The sequence below is a fragment of the Schistocerca nitens genome, chromosome 2 (genome assembly GCF_023898315.1).
Source record: "Schistocerca nitens isolate TAMUIC-IGC-003100 chromosome 2, iqSchNite1.1, whole genome shotgun sequence".
Classification (NCBI taxonomy): domain Eukaryota; kingdom Metazoa; phylum Arthropoda; class Insecta; order Orthoptera; family Acrididae; genus Schistocerca; species Schistocerca nitens.
Genome location: NC_064615.1, coordinates 78,137,195 through 78,153,672, shown reverse-complemented (window position 1 = coordinate 78,153,672; position 16,478 = coordinate 78,137,195). Strand labels below are relative to the sequence as shown.

General features: G+C 44.7%; 1 protein-coding gene across 1 annotated transcript in view; it reads left to right on the top strand.

Moving 5' to 3' along the window:
- Positions 1–16,478, top strand: part of LOC126235754 (leukocyte elastase inhibitor-like) — a 103,532-nt gene that overhangs the window by 66,634 nt on the left and 20,420 nt on the right. Inside the window, exons 4-6 of the mRNA XM_049944550.1 lie at positions 5,550–5,757; positions 11,495–11,709; positions 12,207–12,392. Coding sequence (XP_049800507.1) covers positions 5,550–5,757; positions 11,495–11,709; positions 12,207–12,392 — 609 coding nt within the window. The remainder of the gene's footprint in view (positions 1–5,549; positions 5,758–11,494; positions 11,710–12,206; positions 12,393–16,478) is intronic.

The window sequence follows — 16,478 nt, the reverse complement described above, 5'->3', positions numbered from 1 at the left end:
ATTCATCGTCACAGTATCTATAGCATCAGAGAACTGTAAGCGTATCTCTTCTTTCCTTAGTACTTCGTTATTCAAGTTCCTTGCGCATTGATTCTTCCTGACTAGTCTCTTAGATTTCAGCCTACTCTTCGCCACTACTACATTGTGATCTGATTCTACATCTGCTCCTCGATACGCCTTACAATCCAGTGATCACACAGGTGGCTTACGTTCGTGTCACCTGTCAGAGTCGCATCTAGACTATTCTCTGTCTGACCATGGTGTAATCTAACTGAAATATTCCCGTATCACGCGGCCCTTTCAAAGTATACCTCCTCCTCTTGTGATTCTTGAACAGAGTATTCTCTAGCTGAAATCTATTGCAGAGCTCAGTTAGTCTTTCTCCTCTTCCATTCCTACTACCAAGCCCATATTCTCTCTTAATCCTTTCTTCTACTCTTCCCCCTACATCCGCATTCCAGTCCCTCATGACTATTAGATTTTCGTCTCCCTCTACGTGTTGAATTACCCGCTCAATATCCTCATATACTTTCTCTACTTCGTCGTGAGTTGCTTGTGACGTCGGCATGTATACCTGAACTATTGTTGTCGGTGTTGGTTTGCCATCAGTTCTGATTGGAACAACCCTATCACTAAACTGTTCACAGTAACTCACTCTATGTCCTGCCTTTCCATTCATAACGAATCACACTCCTGTTACAAAGTTATCTGATCAAAAATCCTTGTCTTCTTTCCATTTCATTTCGCCCACTATATCTAGATTGAAACTTAGCATGTCCCTTTTTGAAATTTTTAGCTTTCCTGTCATGTGCCAACTTCTGACACTCCACACCCCGACACATAGGACGTTATCCTTTCATTGATTATTCACTTTTTATCTCATGGTCACCCCCGGAGATACGACTCATTCACATATTTCTTTTATGGCCGAATATACCGAGAATTTCCTTATTCCTTATTTTATCTGTCCACCTAGTTTTCAATATACTTCTAAACCTCCGTATATCAAACGCTTCACGTCTCTTTCTTCCGGTTTTCCGCAGTCCTTCATACAATGTTTGTCCAAACGTATCTTCTCAGATGTTTCCTCCTAAAATTTGGGCCATTTTTTGATATTAGCAGAGTAGCCTCTTTGCCTGTGCTAGTCTGGTTTTTACACTGAAGAGCGAAAAAAACTGGTACAACTGCCTAATATCGTGTAGGGGCCCCGCGAGCACGCAGAAGTGCCACAACATGCCGTAGTATGGATTCGAAGTAGTGCTGGAGGGAACTGACACCATGAATCCTGCAGGACTGTCCATAAATCCGTAAGAGTGCGAGTGGGTGGAGATCTCTTTTGAACAGCACGTTGCAAGCCATCCCAGATATGCTCAATAACGTTCTTGTCTGGAGAGTTTGGGAGCCATCGAAAGTGTTTAAACTCAGAAGAGTGTTCCTGGAGCCACTCTATAGCAATTCCGAACGTTTTGAGTGACGCATTGTCCTGCTGGAATTGCCCAAGTCCGTCCGAATGTACAATGGACATGAATGGATGCAGGTGATGAGACAGGAGGCTTACACACGAGTCACCTGTCAGAGTCGTATCAGGGGTCCCATCTCACTCCAACTGTACATGCCCCACACCATTACACAGCGTCCACCAGCTTCAACAGTCCCCTACTGACATGCACTGTCCACGTCCATCCGCTCGATACAGTTTGAAACGAGACTCGTCCGACCAGGCAACATGTTTCCAGTCATCAACAGTCCAATGTCGGTGTTGACGGGCCCAATCAAGGCATAAAGCTTTGCGTTGTGCAGTCATCAATGGTACATGAATAAGCTTGTTGATGGCCAGCATTGAAACGTGCAGCAATTTCTGGAATGGTTGCACTTCTATCGCATTGAACGATTCTCTTCAGTCCTAGTTGGTCCCGTTTTTGCAGGGTCTTTTTCCGGCCGCAGCGATCTCGGAAATTTGATGTTTTACCAGTTTCCTGATATTGACGGTATACTCGTGAAATAGTCGCACAGAAAAATCCCCACTTCATCGATACCTCGGAGATGCTGTGTCCCATCGCTCGTGCACCACTATAACACCACGTTAAAACTCACTTAAATCTTGATAATCTGCCATTGTGGGAGCAGTAACCGATATAACAACTGCACTAGACACTTGTTGTCTTATATAGGCGTTCCCGATCGCAGCGCCGTATTCTGTCTGTTTACATATCTCTGTATTTGAATACGCATGCCTGTACCAGTTTCTTTGGCGCTTCAGTGTACATCCTTCCTGCTTCGTCCACCATGTGTAATTTTTTTGCTTCCAAGGTAGCAGGTGTCCTTCAATTCTCCTATATCAAGGTTCCCAATTTTGGTGTCATGTTCAATAATCTCATTTCTGCTCATTACTTCCTTCTTTCTTCGGTTTAATCTCAATCAATTTACTGTGGTCAGCAGACTCTTCATTCAATGCAGTATGTCCTTCAACGTTTTCAGCGAAACTTGCACTCTATATTGTTCCAACCAAAATTTTGATCTCACTTCTGAAATCATCTTTTATTTCCGTCATTGTTTCTTCGATGTACAGATTAAACAATAGGGGAGTAAAACTACATTCGTTTCTTACGCCCTGTTTTCGGGCGCCTCGTTGTTTGTCTTCCATTCTTATTGCTCCTTCTTCATTCTTATACCTATGTATTTACACGTCTTTTCATACAGCTTATTCTAATTTTCCTTAGAATTTTAAACACCTCTTGTCAATTTACGATGTCCAACGCTTCTTCTAGGTCGATAATCTTATGACAGATTCTGTGGTTTTTTAAGTCATGCTTCTATTATCAAGTGCAACGTTAAAACTGTCTCTCTTTCACCTTCCTGAAAATCAGATTGACAGACATCTGGCAACTCCTCGATATTCTTTTGCACTCTTGTGCAATAGCCTGGTAATACACTCCTGGAAATGGAAAAAAGAACACATTGACACCGGTGTGTCAGACCCACCATACTTGCTCCGGACACTGCGAGAGGGCTGTACAAGCAATGATCACACGCATGGCACAGCGGACACACCAGGAACCGCGGTGTTGGCCGTCGAATGGCGCTAGCTGCGCAGCATTTGTGCACCGCCGCCGTCAGTGTCAGCCAGTTTGCCGTGGCATACGGAGCTCCATCGCAGTCTTTAACACTGATAGCATGCCGCGACAGCGTGGACGTGAACCGTACGTGCAGTTGACGGACTTTGAGCGAGGGCGTATAGTGGGCATGCGGGAGGCCGGGTGGACGTACCGCCGAATTGCTCAACACGTGGGGCGTGAGGTCTCCACAGTACATCGATGTTGTCGCCAGTGGTCGGCGGAAGGTGCACGTGCCCGTCGACCTGGGACCGGACCGCAGCGACGCACGGATGCACGCCAAGACCGTAGGATCCTACGCAGTGCCGTAGGGGACCGCACCGCCACTTCCCAGCAAATTAGGGACACTGTTGCTCCTGGGGTATCGGCGAGGACCATTCGCAACCGTCTCCATGAAGCTGGGCTACGGTCCCACACACCGTTAGGCCGTCTTCCGCTCACGCCCCAACATCGTGCAGCCCGCCTCCAGTGGTGTCGCGACAGGCGTGAATGGAGGGACGAATGGAGACGTGTCGTCTTCAGCGATGAGAGTCGCTTCTGCCTTGGTGCCAATGATGGTCGTATGCGTGTTTGGCGCCGTGCAGGTGAGCGCCACAATCAGGACTGCATACGACCGAGGCACACAGGGCCAACACCCGGCATCATGGTGTGGGGAGCGATCTCCTAACCTGGCCGTACACCACTGGTGATCGTCGAGGGGAAACTGAATAGTGCACGGTACATCGAAACCGTCATCGAACCCATCGTTCTACCATTCCTAGACCGGCAAGGGAACTTGCTGTTCCAACAGGACAATGGACGTCCGCATGTATCCCGTGCCACCCAACGTGCTCTAGAAGGTGTAAGTCAACTACCCTGGCCAGCAAGATCTCCGGATCTGTCCCCCATTGAGCATGTTTGGGACTGGATGAAGCGTCGTCTCACGCGGTCTGCACGTCCAGCACGAACGCTGGTCCAACTGAGGCGGCAGGTGGAAATGGCATGGCAAGCCGTTCCACAGGACTACATCCAGCATCTCTACGATCGTCTCCATGGGAGAATAGCAGCCTGCATTGCTGCGAAAGGTGGATATAAACTGTACTAGTGCCGACATTGTGCATGCTCTGTTGCCTGTGTCTATGTGCCTGTGGTTCTGTCAGTGTGATTATGTGATGTATCTGACCCCAGGAATGTGTCAATAAAGTTTCCCCTTCCTGGGACAATGAATTCACGGTGTTCTTATTTCAATTTCCAGGAGTGTAGGATGAAAAGAACCATGCTCTTTGATGAGCCAGATCTCAACAACAGACCACTTTGCTCCCTCACGTAGAGCATGTTTCATAATGGTCTCGCAGGTATTTTATTTAGTCTACTGGAATTGAACAACGGGTCGGATCACCGACAGTCTGGTCTGGCGGCTAAAAATAGTTACTTGTGGCCATACTGGCTACGTTTGGGACCCTTGACTGAGTAAAATAATTACTTTTTTTCTGCAGTCATATGTTTCGTTTTATGTTCAATTTAGCATATTCCAACGCGATTTGAGCGTTTTCTGCTGATCTTCAGGCGTTTAAACATACAGAAACTTGTTACTAAAAAATGAAATGTCTTAAGCTAAATCAACATAGGTCTTTGTTCAGATGGTTCAAATGCCTCGGAGCACTATGGGACTTAACATCTGAGGTAATCAGTACCCTAAGACTTAGAACTACTTAAACCTAACTAACCTAAGGACATCATGCACATCCATGCCCGAGGCAGGATTCGAACCTGCGACCGTAGCGGTCGCGCGGTTGCAGGCTGTAGCGCCTAGAGCCGCTCGGCCACACCGGGCGGCAGGTCTTTGTTTCCTTTACGCTGCTGGTGTGGCTGTTGGTGTATTTGGAGGAGGGCAGGGAGCAATAGATGGCCACAAATTGACATTCAGTGTTGTATTCTGCTGGTGTGGAGCTGTCTCTCTTGTTTATTATGACTGACACCACTACGATTCTGGCGCCCTAAAGATTCGTTTTCATCATTGGTACACTGGTGGGGCTGTCGTGACATGTTACACTATATCAGTGTTTATTTTGGCACTGTTTTTCGACGTAATTCACTGCACAATTTTTTCTACATGCATGTCAACACCATATACAATTGACAGAGTGTGTTAAACGAAACAAAACAAAAAAGTGACTGATAGTAGAAAGAACAAATAAGTAACAAAAAATAAACCCTGTGCAGGGAATGAAAGACGCAGTGAGAAATTTATTGTTTTCTCTACAGTACTTATAACCACAATGAATGTTACTGCTGTCATCAGTAACTGTTGATAACATATACAGAGATGAAGGTTCTTATCGCTATTACAGTAGTAGTCGTAGTATGCATACAGTAATTAGAACGCCTTAATAAGTTTTACACATTAATGTTAAGTAACTTATTTTTGTAATAATAAACTGCAAATTTTTGTTCCAGGGATCTCAAAACGTGTTACTTGACATAGCCAACAAAATATATCTACGGAATGGTTCCGAAATCAAGAAGGAATTGAGGCAAACTGCTGACAGGTTTCTTGCTGGAGTTGAGCAGATAAACTTTGCTGAATCAGAACAGTCCAGGAAAACAATTAATGATTGGATTGAAAGCAAAACTCATGGAAAGATAAAAGATATGATTGGGAAAGGTAACAGAGATTTTTAAAGGGTGGTTTTACAAATTCTTTTACTTTTTGCTACTCGCCTGTTTAAGTGCAGATAATAAAGATGTAACAATATCTCTCACCTAATAGCAAAAAAGAGGAAAAAGTCATTCATTATCAGATGTTTTTAGTTCTATTACTATATTTTTTCTCGCAGCCGTATAGTGACTCCTACGCAGTCACTTGCTTTCCTGCAATAGGTAAAGCTTTTGAATTCAGTTCTGTAATGAGTGTAACGTAAATATTGGGATTGAGCTAGACCTGTTGGTATGCTAAATAAGTCACTATTCAAATGTGCAGTATCAAACTCCAGGTGAGAAAGAGATTCTAATCCCATCCCAAACTATTGCGGCCTGTACTGTGCTGCAGATTCACTCTCCCCTACCCCATAAAAATGGTCAAACTTTCATCTTCTCACGGCGAGATCTACCTATGTTTCAATATTTAGCCATAGATTGGAACCCCATCTAGTAGTCCCTCAAATCATCTAATCTCGTAGATATAAGTGCCGTGTAGTCATTAATTTGTCTAGGTTCGAAGGCTGACACCTCCATTTGATGTTTGAGATGATATTGACGATTGAAACACAGACAAAAGCTATGCGTGATGTTTGTTATCATTCAGCGCAAGATAAAAAAATGCACGACTTTAATATGTGGTCGTCAGTGTAACTGCTTATCAGAATCAAAGAGTCCAGTGTCATCTGAAGTTATCGCTCCCAACTGCCCTAACTCACTGAAAACCTCTGGCAGAACTTTCCACTTTAACAGAGGCAGCTTCTCTTATTGTGTTCGCTGGTGACATAATTCTTATGGCATCTACCAAGCCCTTCGTCAGAATTACGAAACGTCTTCTGAATCAAATTAGCATCTGCACAATTTCTCTCACCCCGCATAAAGTGAAATGCCTGGGACAGCTATTAGTGAAAATGTGACAGTGTGATTGATTTTATCAGCCATCACTTCCGTACTCCCCTCTGCCTGAGTGGTTCATTTTAACTGGTTCAAATGGCTCTGAGCACTATGGGACTTAACATCTGAGGTCATCAGTCCCCTAGAACTTAGAACTACTTAAACCTAACTAACCTAAGGACATCACACACATCCATGCCCGAGGCAGGATTCGAACCTGCGACCATAGCGGTCGCGCGGTTCCAGACTTAAGCGCCTAGAACCGATCGGTCACACCGGCTGGCCTGTCTGAGTGGGTGCTTATATAGCCTCTCACGCAACTTTGATATTAACTTCTATTATGGAGCGGTAGGGGACGTGCACTGTGTTTCGTACTATTAATTAATCACAAAGTAGCTGAAACATAAAATAAATACCAGGTGCCACAGACAACTAAAAATAGCCAGAATAAATGTCTCACTCTGTAGAGCAGTGTGCGCTGGTGTGAAGCTTTCTGGCAACTTAAAACTGTGTTAGACCGGGGCTCGAACTCGGGACGTGGCCTTTTGCATACATGTGCTCTACCAACATAGCTACCCAAGTACGACACCCGACCTCTCCTCATAGATGCAGTTTCGCCACTTCCATCTTCTACCATCCAAACTTCATGAAGTTTTAAATCAGCGCACACTCCGGAGCAGAGTGAAAAATTTATTCTGGAAACATCCCCCAGGCTGGGGCTCAGCCATGTCTCTGGAATGTCCTTTCTTCCATGAGTGCTAATCCTGAAAGTTATGCAGGAGAACTTGTGTGAAGTTTGGACGGTAGGAGGTGAGCACTGGCGGAAGTAAAGCTGTAAGGACGGGTCGTACGTCGTGTTTGGGTAGCTGCATTGGTAGACACCTGCCCGCGAAAGACAGAGGTCCTCAGTTCACGTCTCGGCTCAGCACACAGTTCAATCTGCCAAGAAGTTTCACTTAAAATACATGTTGGTATTACAGTATTGTAGCTTATAACCCTAAGAATGCTCGTAACAAACTTGCCCTTTGTACACAACAGTAATAGTTCTAGTTACAGAACTGCCTCAAAAATCCTACGACAGGAGGCTTGCTGGTAGCTACCCTGCAACTAATGACAACACCTGGCACAGATTGCACAGAACGGGCATGGTTGACTCCCACCACGTTCGCCAACACTTTCAAGTCCACCGCCAGGTAAAAACGGTGCCCTCGCCCTGATGCAACCGCGATCATGTCGGCTTCGCAGTTGCCGTTGAGTCTAACAATGGTCCTCCACTTCGTGGCCGCATCGCGTGTTCTTCTAACTCGGGCAGCAAAGGAACAAGCACACCCTCTATGCAGCCCACTGATCAGTCGATCCTGTACCACAGGAATGAATGGTGCCGTGCCCATCAGGGCAGAACATTCCTTACTACCCTGCACTTTTTTTTTGTAAAGTAATAGTGTATCCAGCATTTGCTCTTGATGGAGGCGACCTCTTCAGCCCAAGAAATATTCCGCTTTCCACGACGATCATACAGTACTATAGAGAAAGATGTATCACTATTTTGGCACATAGGGTGGCCTCTTCCTTCGCAGAAGCTCACCTGTGGTAGAAACTACACATCTCTCAACTTGTGTCCTCCTTCCGTCAGGCAACTTCAGAAAAGCCTTCAATGAGCTAAACTCGGTAACTTGGACCTTGCTCACTCTGCCTACCCCGTCGTGTTGGACACTGAAAAATGGTCACGAACTAAGTGTATGAACAGTGTTCGTTTTGCCGGCTAAAATGGTTCTCTTCACGAGGGTACGAAATACATAGGACAAATCGTATTAGTATTCGGCATATTACATATTAAAAGTTTCTTTAAATACGAATCTATTAGATATAGTAATGAGGCAATGGCGCTAAGGTTCGGACACGTTGCAGATCGGTTGCCCTACGTAATTTCAGCCATATTCGTAAATGACGTTCTATACATCGGATACTGTCACACTAACACAATACATTACTGAACGTGTCATTCCTTTTAATTTTCTGCCGTGGACAGAACACTGGTTGGATATGACATTTATCTGGTATGCACCCTATTTTGCAAGAGGCTGCCCACAGAATGGATTTGCCGTTGGACTTTATCGGCTTGTTAGAATGGATTTGCCGTTGGACTTTTTCGCCTTGTTAGATATTTTTGAGCCATCCATCTTGTTGCTGTTTATAACAGTTTCTTCTTTAATTCGGATTGCAAATTACTGGGTTCTGAAATTGCCTGAACTCTTTATATCAAGCTGCTCACGAAAGAATTCCTCTGTGTAAGGATATCGGAAAGCATTTATTTAACGACTCTGCAGTATTGTCATGCCTGTGGAACATGCCGATTACAATTTTATCCTGCCTCGGGCATGGATGTGTGTGATGTCCTTAGGTTAGTTAGGTTTAAGTAGTTCTAAGTTCTAGGGGACTGATCACCTCAGAAGTTAAGTCCCATAGTGCTCAGACCCATATGAACCATTTTTGATTAAAATTTTATCCTCATGCGAGATTGTTTTCAATGTTTCCTGTATAGAAAAAGTCGCATGTACAGTTGAATAATGGTGTAAGTACAAGATGGCTATTGGCCGTGTCCGACGTGACCGGAAATTTTGAGGTGGAGACCACAAAACAGAATGCTCGGATGATGTGCGCTTCATCTTATCATCACCTTTGGGAATGACAAGTCTCATGGGAAGTTCATACGGTCTCATCACACAGACGGCTGTAGATGACTGCAAAACGGGATGAAATGGACTACAGACAACACCGTGACAAGAAGAATAGGCACGAATCCTTCCAGAAGGACTGCACAACGAGAAAAATGTAGACTGGTGACAAAAAGAAGGCTGACAACAGCTGAAATGTCGAGCATAGAGTACTAAAGATGTCGAGTTGTCAAGCGTTGTTTTCCGCTGGCGCCATACCACAGACATGGAATGCGTAGAGCCAGAGGCAAACGCGACGCTCTGTAGTTTTCAGTGACCAAATTCGCTTCACGTTGTGGCGGTCAAATCGTCTTCAGCTCCTGGAATAGTGGTGTGGAGAGCCACTGGGTATGACAAGGGGACTGATTTGGTAATCGCTGAGGGAAGGCTGAATGCTCACCAGTTTCTGGAAAGAATTGTAAACACTATTGTAATACGCTTCACGACCAGGATAAAAAAAATACCATATTCCAGCATGAGATTATGATACGATCCACGGTACTGCAGTTGATATCGTAAACGTCTTTACGATTGTGTGGGTCGTTGACTGCTCTGGTTCACTGACTTGTCACACATGGACCGTGACCGCGACGCAGTGGGGGATGTATAATTTCTCACCAACCTCTGGTTGCCATGAATGTGTTTCAGGCTTACTAAGAACTTCCTCGAGATGACATTCGGAGGCTGTACGCCTTCATAACATAATGAATACAATAATACATTCGCGCTCGCTAGGGTCACACCCCATACAGTCGATGGTGATGGACACTAGTTGCTAATGGAATGATTGTTTAATCATCTGACATCGGTTATGTAATGAACAGCTCCACAAATTTGGATAAATGTGATACTGGTGCTTGATATGCGTAACACTTACGTAGGGATTGGCCCATAACACCATCTATGTAACTTTCATTGTAAATCTGATATTTGGATGTATACACAGAATACATATGATCCAACAACAGTAAGTCTGTTCCGTGAGATCAGATATAAAAGTTTAAATTTGGCTCCGGCGGGCGCCATCATCGCTACTCTTCGTGGACATCTTCAGCAAAGTCTGAAAGATGTATCTCTCAGGACGCAGAGACAAGGGCCGGGCTACCAATGTCCTATTAACTGAAAAGAGAGTCGAAGCCTTCTAAGTTTATGTAGTAATAATTACGAGTAATTCCACAATGAATTCTCGCCCTGCAGAGGATTGTGCACTGATTTGGAACTTCCTGGAAGATTAAAACAATGTGACAGGCTGGGACTCGAAACTAGGACTTTAGTGATTCGCGGGCAGTTGCTCTACCGAATGAGCACTTGGAAGGTAGGAGATGAGGTGTTGGCGGGAGTAAAGCTGTGAGGAGGGTAGTGAGTCGTGCTGAAGCAGGTGAGCATTTGCCCGCCAAAGGCAAAGGTTCCATGTTCGAGGCCCGATGCGGCACACAATTTTAATGTGACAGGAAATTTCAATGACGAATTGGTCGTAATGCCGGCGGATTTAATGCTCCCGTGATCCTTCGCTTCGCAGATTATCATGAAAACCTAAGTTATATCAGCCTCCAGTATTTCCCTGTACTTATGTATATTCTTTGCTATGGTATTTCATTCATTGGTCTATAATATATTAAAATAGTAAATGTAAACGTCACATTCACTCCTACTAAATGTATCTCACTTCCCAAAATTTCATACTAGGGCTAATCGTTTGTCCTATTGCGCACAAGAAGATGGGATGAATTCTGTTCCCAAAACGACGACAATGCAAAATATAGCGAAACTGGGTGTACATGATATGACAGCCTTATAGTTATTGCAGTATGGGACACGTTATGTGCGCTGTATTTCACAGTATTCCAGCTGAGAGATTTATATGTACTCTCTGAAACATTTACATCGGACAGATAACCAGTGAAGTGCACACAGTTAGAATCGCGAGTGGAAGTGTCATGCAGTAGAGAAAGGACGAAACAATGGGACAATCATTTCTTATGCGTTATATTTTGTAAAATTATCCACGAAGGTTCTGTTGTAATCCTTTATAAAGATAATAAAAGTAATAGAAAAAGGCTTATTTCCTTGTCTACATCTGCTGATCCACTTTCACAGGCACTTTGGATGCTAGCACTCTCATGGTGCTTGTCAACGCTATTTACTTTAAGGGTGAATGGCTTAAGATATTTTACGAGGACGAAACAAAGCCTACACCCTTCCATTTACCGTCAGGAGCGACGGAAAATGTTGATATGATGTACGCCGAGGACCGTTTCTTGTATGCTGATGTAACTGAATTAAATTCGCAGGCTCTTATGCTTCCTTACAAGGTAATTTGATCCAAAATTTTACAAATATTTATTTCTCCATACAATTTTAGGAATTAGACGTACTTGAATATTTCAAGGGACAGAAACGTTAAGAGTGAAAGTACATAGAGAATCTAAAATGCTAAAATAAGCGACGTTTCACCAGTGATGCAGCGGCTTTTCTCCGGTTCCTGAGGAAGCCCACTGTAACGCTGTCTAAATGTCCCTTATTTTAGTGCTTCAGCATTTTTGTAGTATTTAATAAGATGAGGAGGAAGTGGATCCAGAACGATTTTAATGAGATTATAGGGTAAGTTCTAATTACATTCGTACAGTAGAACTGTAAGTTGTAGAGCACTGCACGGATATTCTTATAGCTCTGAATGGACCAGTTTTTTTTAATTTTAAATTCAAAATTACCTTTTCACCATGTTTCAAATACAAATATGTTTCAAGTAAAAAATACAGTGCAAAGATATTTTATGATAAACTAATCAGATTTCTTTCTTCCTTTGCAGGATTGGAGACTGAATATGATGATACTCCTCCCAAAAGAAGTGAATGGTTTGCAGGACCTCGAGAGAAATCTTGACAAATTTGATCCCGTGCAAGTTGTGAAAGGAATGACCAAAAGCAAAGTGTTTGTATATTTGCCGAGATTCAAAATGGAATACTCCAAGTCTTTAAAAGACACTCTGATAACTGTGAGTTTAACATTTTCAAACTTTATAATTACTGAGGCAAGTCTGAAAAATAATGTTTAATGTCAACTATTCCTTTACCTCACACAATCTGCCTGAAAGAGTTCTGCACGAGTTTTGCATGATTTGTGACTATTTTAAAGATCGGATACCTTTTTCTCAACGCGGTTTCAACCACAGGGAATGACTTTGTACAAATCAACTGCATTTAAATTGCTGAACGGTACAATGTAACTTGTGCACGCTGTTTAGTTTGTCGAAAAGCATCAAATGCTCATTTTTAACCTAGTCTGCGGCTGTACTTTCACTTTTAGGTAAAAAAAAAATTGGCAACTCGGAAAGAAATCTAAGTACTCCAGAGCGACATCATTCGAACTTTCAACAGCACATTGAAGATATAGCTGGCAGTGGTCACTCGCGATCAAGAAAACCAACTGATAACCCCAATTACAAATTACAGCGTCGTAGGCAACCCGAGAAGAATGGAACAAAACTGTACGCTGCCTTTCTTTATGGCAACGGTGAGGAATGTGAAAACCCAGGCAGCAGGCAAATCTCCACAAGATTTATTTGTCACTTAGGCGGCCTGTACGAACAACGATATGAAAGTCGTGTAGCCCGGGTCAATGCCGTAAGGTAGCTTCATAGTAGCACTGCATAACGTGCTCGAGGTTTTCCATCACACTGAATTAATAGTATGTTTTTCGTTGATTTATGGTGTAGTTGCCGTACAACACAGGAAAATGGCCTGCCTCAGGGAGATAAAAGTTCAAAAAATGGCTCTGAGCACATGGGACTTAACTACTGAGGTCATCAGTCTCCTAAAACTTAGAACTATTTAAACCTAACTAACCTAAGGACATCAAACACATCCATGCCCGAGGCAGGATTCGAACCTGCGACCGTAGCGGTCGCGCGGTTCCAGACTGTAGCGCCTACAACCGCTCGGCCACTCTGGCCGGCGATACAACAAGTCACCGACTCCAAAACCACTACTGTTTGTAAAAAGTGAAACATCAAGACTGAAAGATGTGATCGCAATAAGTATATTCCATCGATTAGGGATATTAAACTACACAAATGATAAGCGTAAACACTACAGGCCTGCACGTCCACTGTGACTGTGGAAATTAAGTACGCAGTAGCTCCATCACGTGCTGCAATCAGAGCCGCTAATCATCGTGGCAAGGAATCAAAAATTTCATGATTATGCTGCTTGCGAATACTCTGCCATGCCGTTTGTAGACGCGTCCACAAATCATCAACTGTGGCTGCAGGAGCACTTGAACGAACAAGCTGCTGACAGATCACATCGCAGACATGTTCATGGATGACATATCAGTAGAACGGGCGGGCCAGGGAAGCAATGGCACTCGTCATTCTTCGAAGAAGGCTTGTACATTCCACGCCGCATGCGGCCGGGCGTTGTCCTACTGAAATGTTGGATGTGGAATGGCCTGCAGGAGGGGAATGCCGCGGTCTGTGAAATCTCGCTATTGTAGCGGTACCTGTTCAGATCGCATGTTACAGGCAAAGGCACCCCAAACCATCACACGTGTCGTTTGTCCGCAATACTGCGCAACAATTCACTCTGCCAGACTGCGTTTCCCATGGTGGCGTCGAACACGTATGCGGTCATCGCTGTAGGGCAAGCTGAAGCTGGACTCGTCCAAAAGCACTATAGTTTGCCACTCAGCACGCCAGTGTCGGCATAACGTGCCCATTGCAGTCTGCGGGGCTGGTGGGTTCTCGTCAGTGGAAGCCGACGCGATGACATGCGTGCCTCCAGTCAAGCCCGTAGGAGACGGCGCCGAAGGGCCTACGCAGATACAGGGTGTTTCAAAAATGACCGGTATATTTGCAACGGTAATAAAAACTAAACGAGCAGCGATAGAAATACACCGTTTGTTGCAATATGCTTGGGACAACAGTACATTTTCAGGCAGACAAACTTTCGAAATTACAGTAGTTACAATTGTCAACAACAGATGGCGCTGCGGTCTGGGAAACTCTATAGTACGATATTTTCCACATATCCACCATGCGTAGCAATAATATGGCGTAGTCTCTGAATGAAATTACCCGAAACCTTTGACAACGTGTCTGGCGGAATGGCTTCACATGCAGATGTGATGTACTGCTTCAGCTGTTCAATTGTTTCTGGATTCTGGCGGTACACCTGGTCTTTCAAGTGTCCCCACAGAAAGAAGTCACAGGGGTTCATGTCTGGCGAATAGGGAGGCCAATCCACGCCGCCTCCTGTATGTTTCGGATAGCCCAAAGCAATCACACGATCATCGAAATATTCATTCAGGAAATTAAAGACGTCGGCCGTGCGATGTGGCCGGGCACCATCTTGCATAAACCACGAGGTGTTCGCAGTGTCGTCTAAGGCAGTTTGTACCGCCACAAATTCACGAAGAATGTCCAGATAGCGTGATGCAGTAATCGTTTCGGATCTGAAAAATGGGCCAATGATTCCTTTGGAAGAAATGGCGGCCCAGACCAGTACTTTTTGAGGATGCAGGGACGATGGGAATGCAACATGGGGCTTTTCGGTTCCCCATATGCGCCAGTTCTGTTTATTGACGAAGCCGTCCAGGTAAAAATAAGCTTCGTCAGTAAACCAAATGCTGCCCACATGCATATCGCCGTCATCAATCCTGTGCACTATATCGTTAGCGAATGTCTCTCGTGCAGCAATGGTAGCGGCGCTGAGGGGTTGCCGCGTTTGAATTTTGTATGGATAGAGGTGTAAACTCTGGCGCATGAGACGATACGTGGACGTTGGCGTCATTTGGACTGCAGCTGCAACACGGCGAACGGAAACCCGAGGCCGCTGTTGGATCACCTGCTGCACTAGCTGCGCGATGCCCTCTGTGGTTGCCGTACGCGGTCGCCCTACCTTTCCAGCACGTTCATCCGTCACGTTGCCAGTCCGTTGAAATTTTTCAAACAGATCCTTTATTGTATCGCTTTTCGGTCCTTTGGTTACATTAAACCTCCGTTGAAAACTTCGTCTTGTTGCAACAACACTGTGTTCTAGGCGGTGGAATTCCAACACCAGAAAAATCCTCTGTTCTAAGGAATAAACCATGTTGTCCACAGCACACTTGCACGTTGTGAACAGCACACGCTTACAGCAGAAAGACGACGTACAGAATGGCGCACCCACAGACTGCGTTGTCTTCTATATCTTTCACATCACTTGCAGCGCCATCTGTTGTTGAAAATTGTAACTACTGTAATTTCGAAAGTTTGTCCGCCTGAAAATGTACTGTTGTCCCAAGCATATTGCAACAAACGGTGTATTTCTATCGCTGCTCGTTTAGTTTTTATTGCCATTTCAAATATACCGGTCATTTTTGAAACACCCTGTATGTTCACACCCGTTGCAGTGTTCCAACATCGCATCGACACTGTGGCCGAAGCTGTCCCGTCCGCTGCGGCCAAGAGGACAAGACAGCGGTGTGGGCACATTGTGTCGTCCAGTACCCTGTCGGTGCTGAGTACGGTCTTCATCTCTGCACTGGTTCCACATACACCTCACCGTTGAAGCAGCGAGCCCTGTAGGAGGCTCAATGTCACGGAACGACAGATCCGCCTCCCAGAGACCAATCATTCTGCCCCGTTCGAACGCACTTACATGCCACCCTGTGATGTCGCCGAGGCATAGTGTCACTTGGTTACATGTCTTCACTTCGTATGACCGCTCGCACTGACTGAGCGTTGCGTAACACTGACCTATCCGGTCACACAAAAGACGGCGCAGCTGGGCCCACGTGCACACTGTAAATGAGCTAGTCTTTGCTGTACAGGGCGAAAGATTTGCAACAGCAGAGGCAAATTAGACAACCACGCTCAGAAATATTTCAGGACACTGTAATCGCAACCATCGTCATCTAAGAAACATGTCTCTCCACCATTCTTGAAACAGAGGAGCTCGTCATTGGCTACATATAGCACGACCAGGAACCCGGTTCTAGCACTGTCATGTCCCAAAGTACCTGGGAGTGAAGCTTCACACGGCTTTTACATTCAAAAACCATCCTAAGAACAAACGGAAATCTTCATACCAAAAAGTGTGAT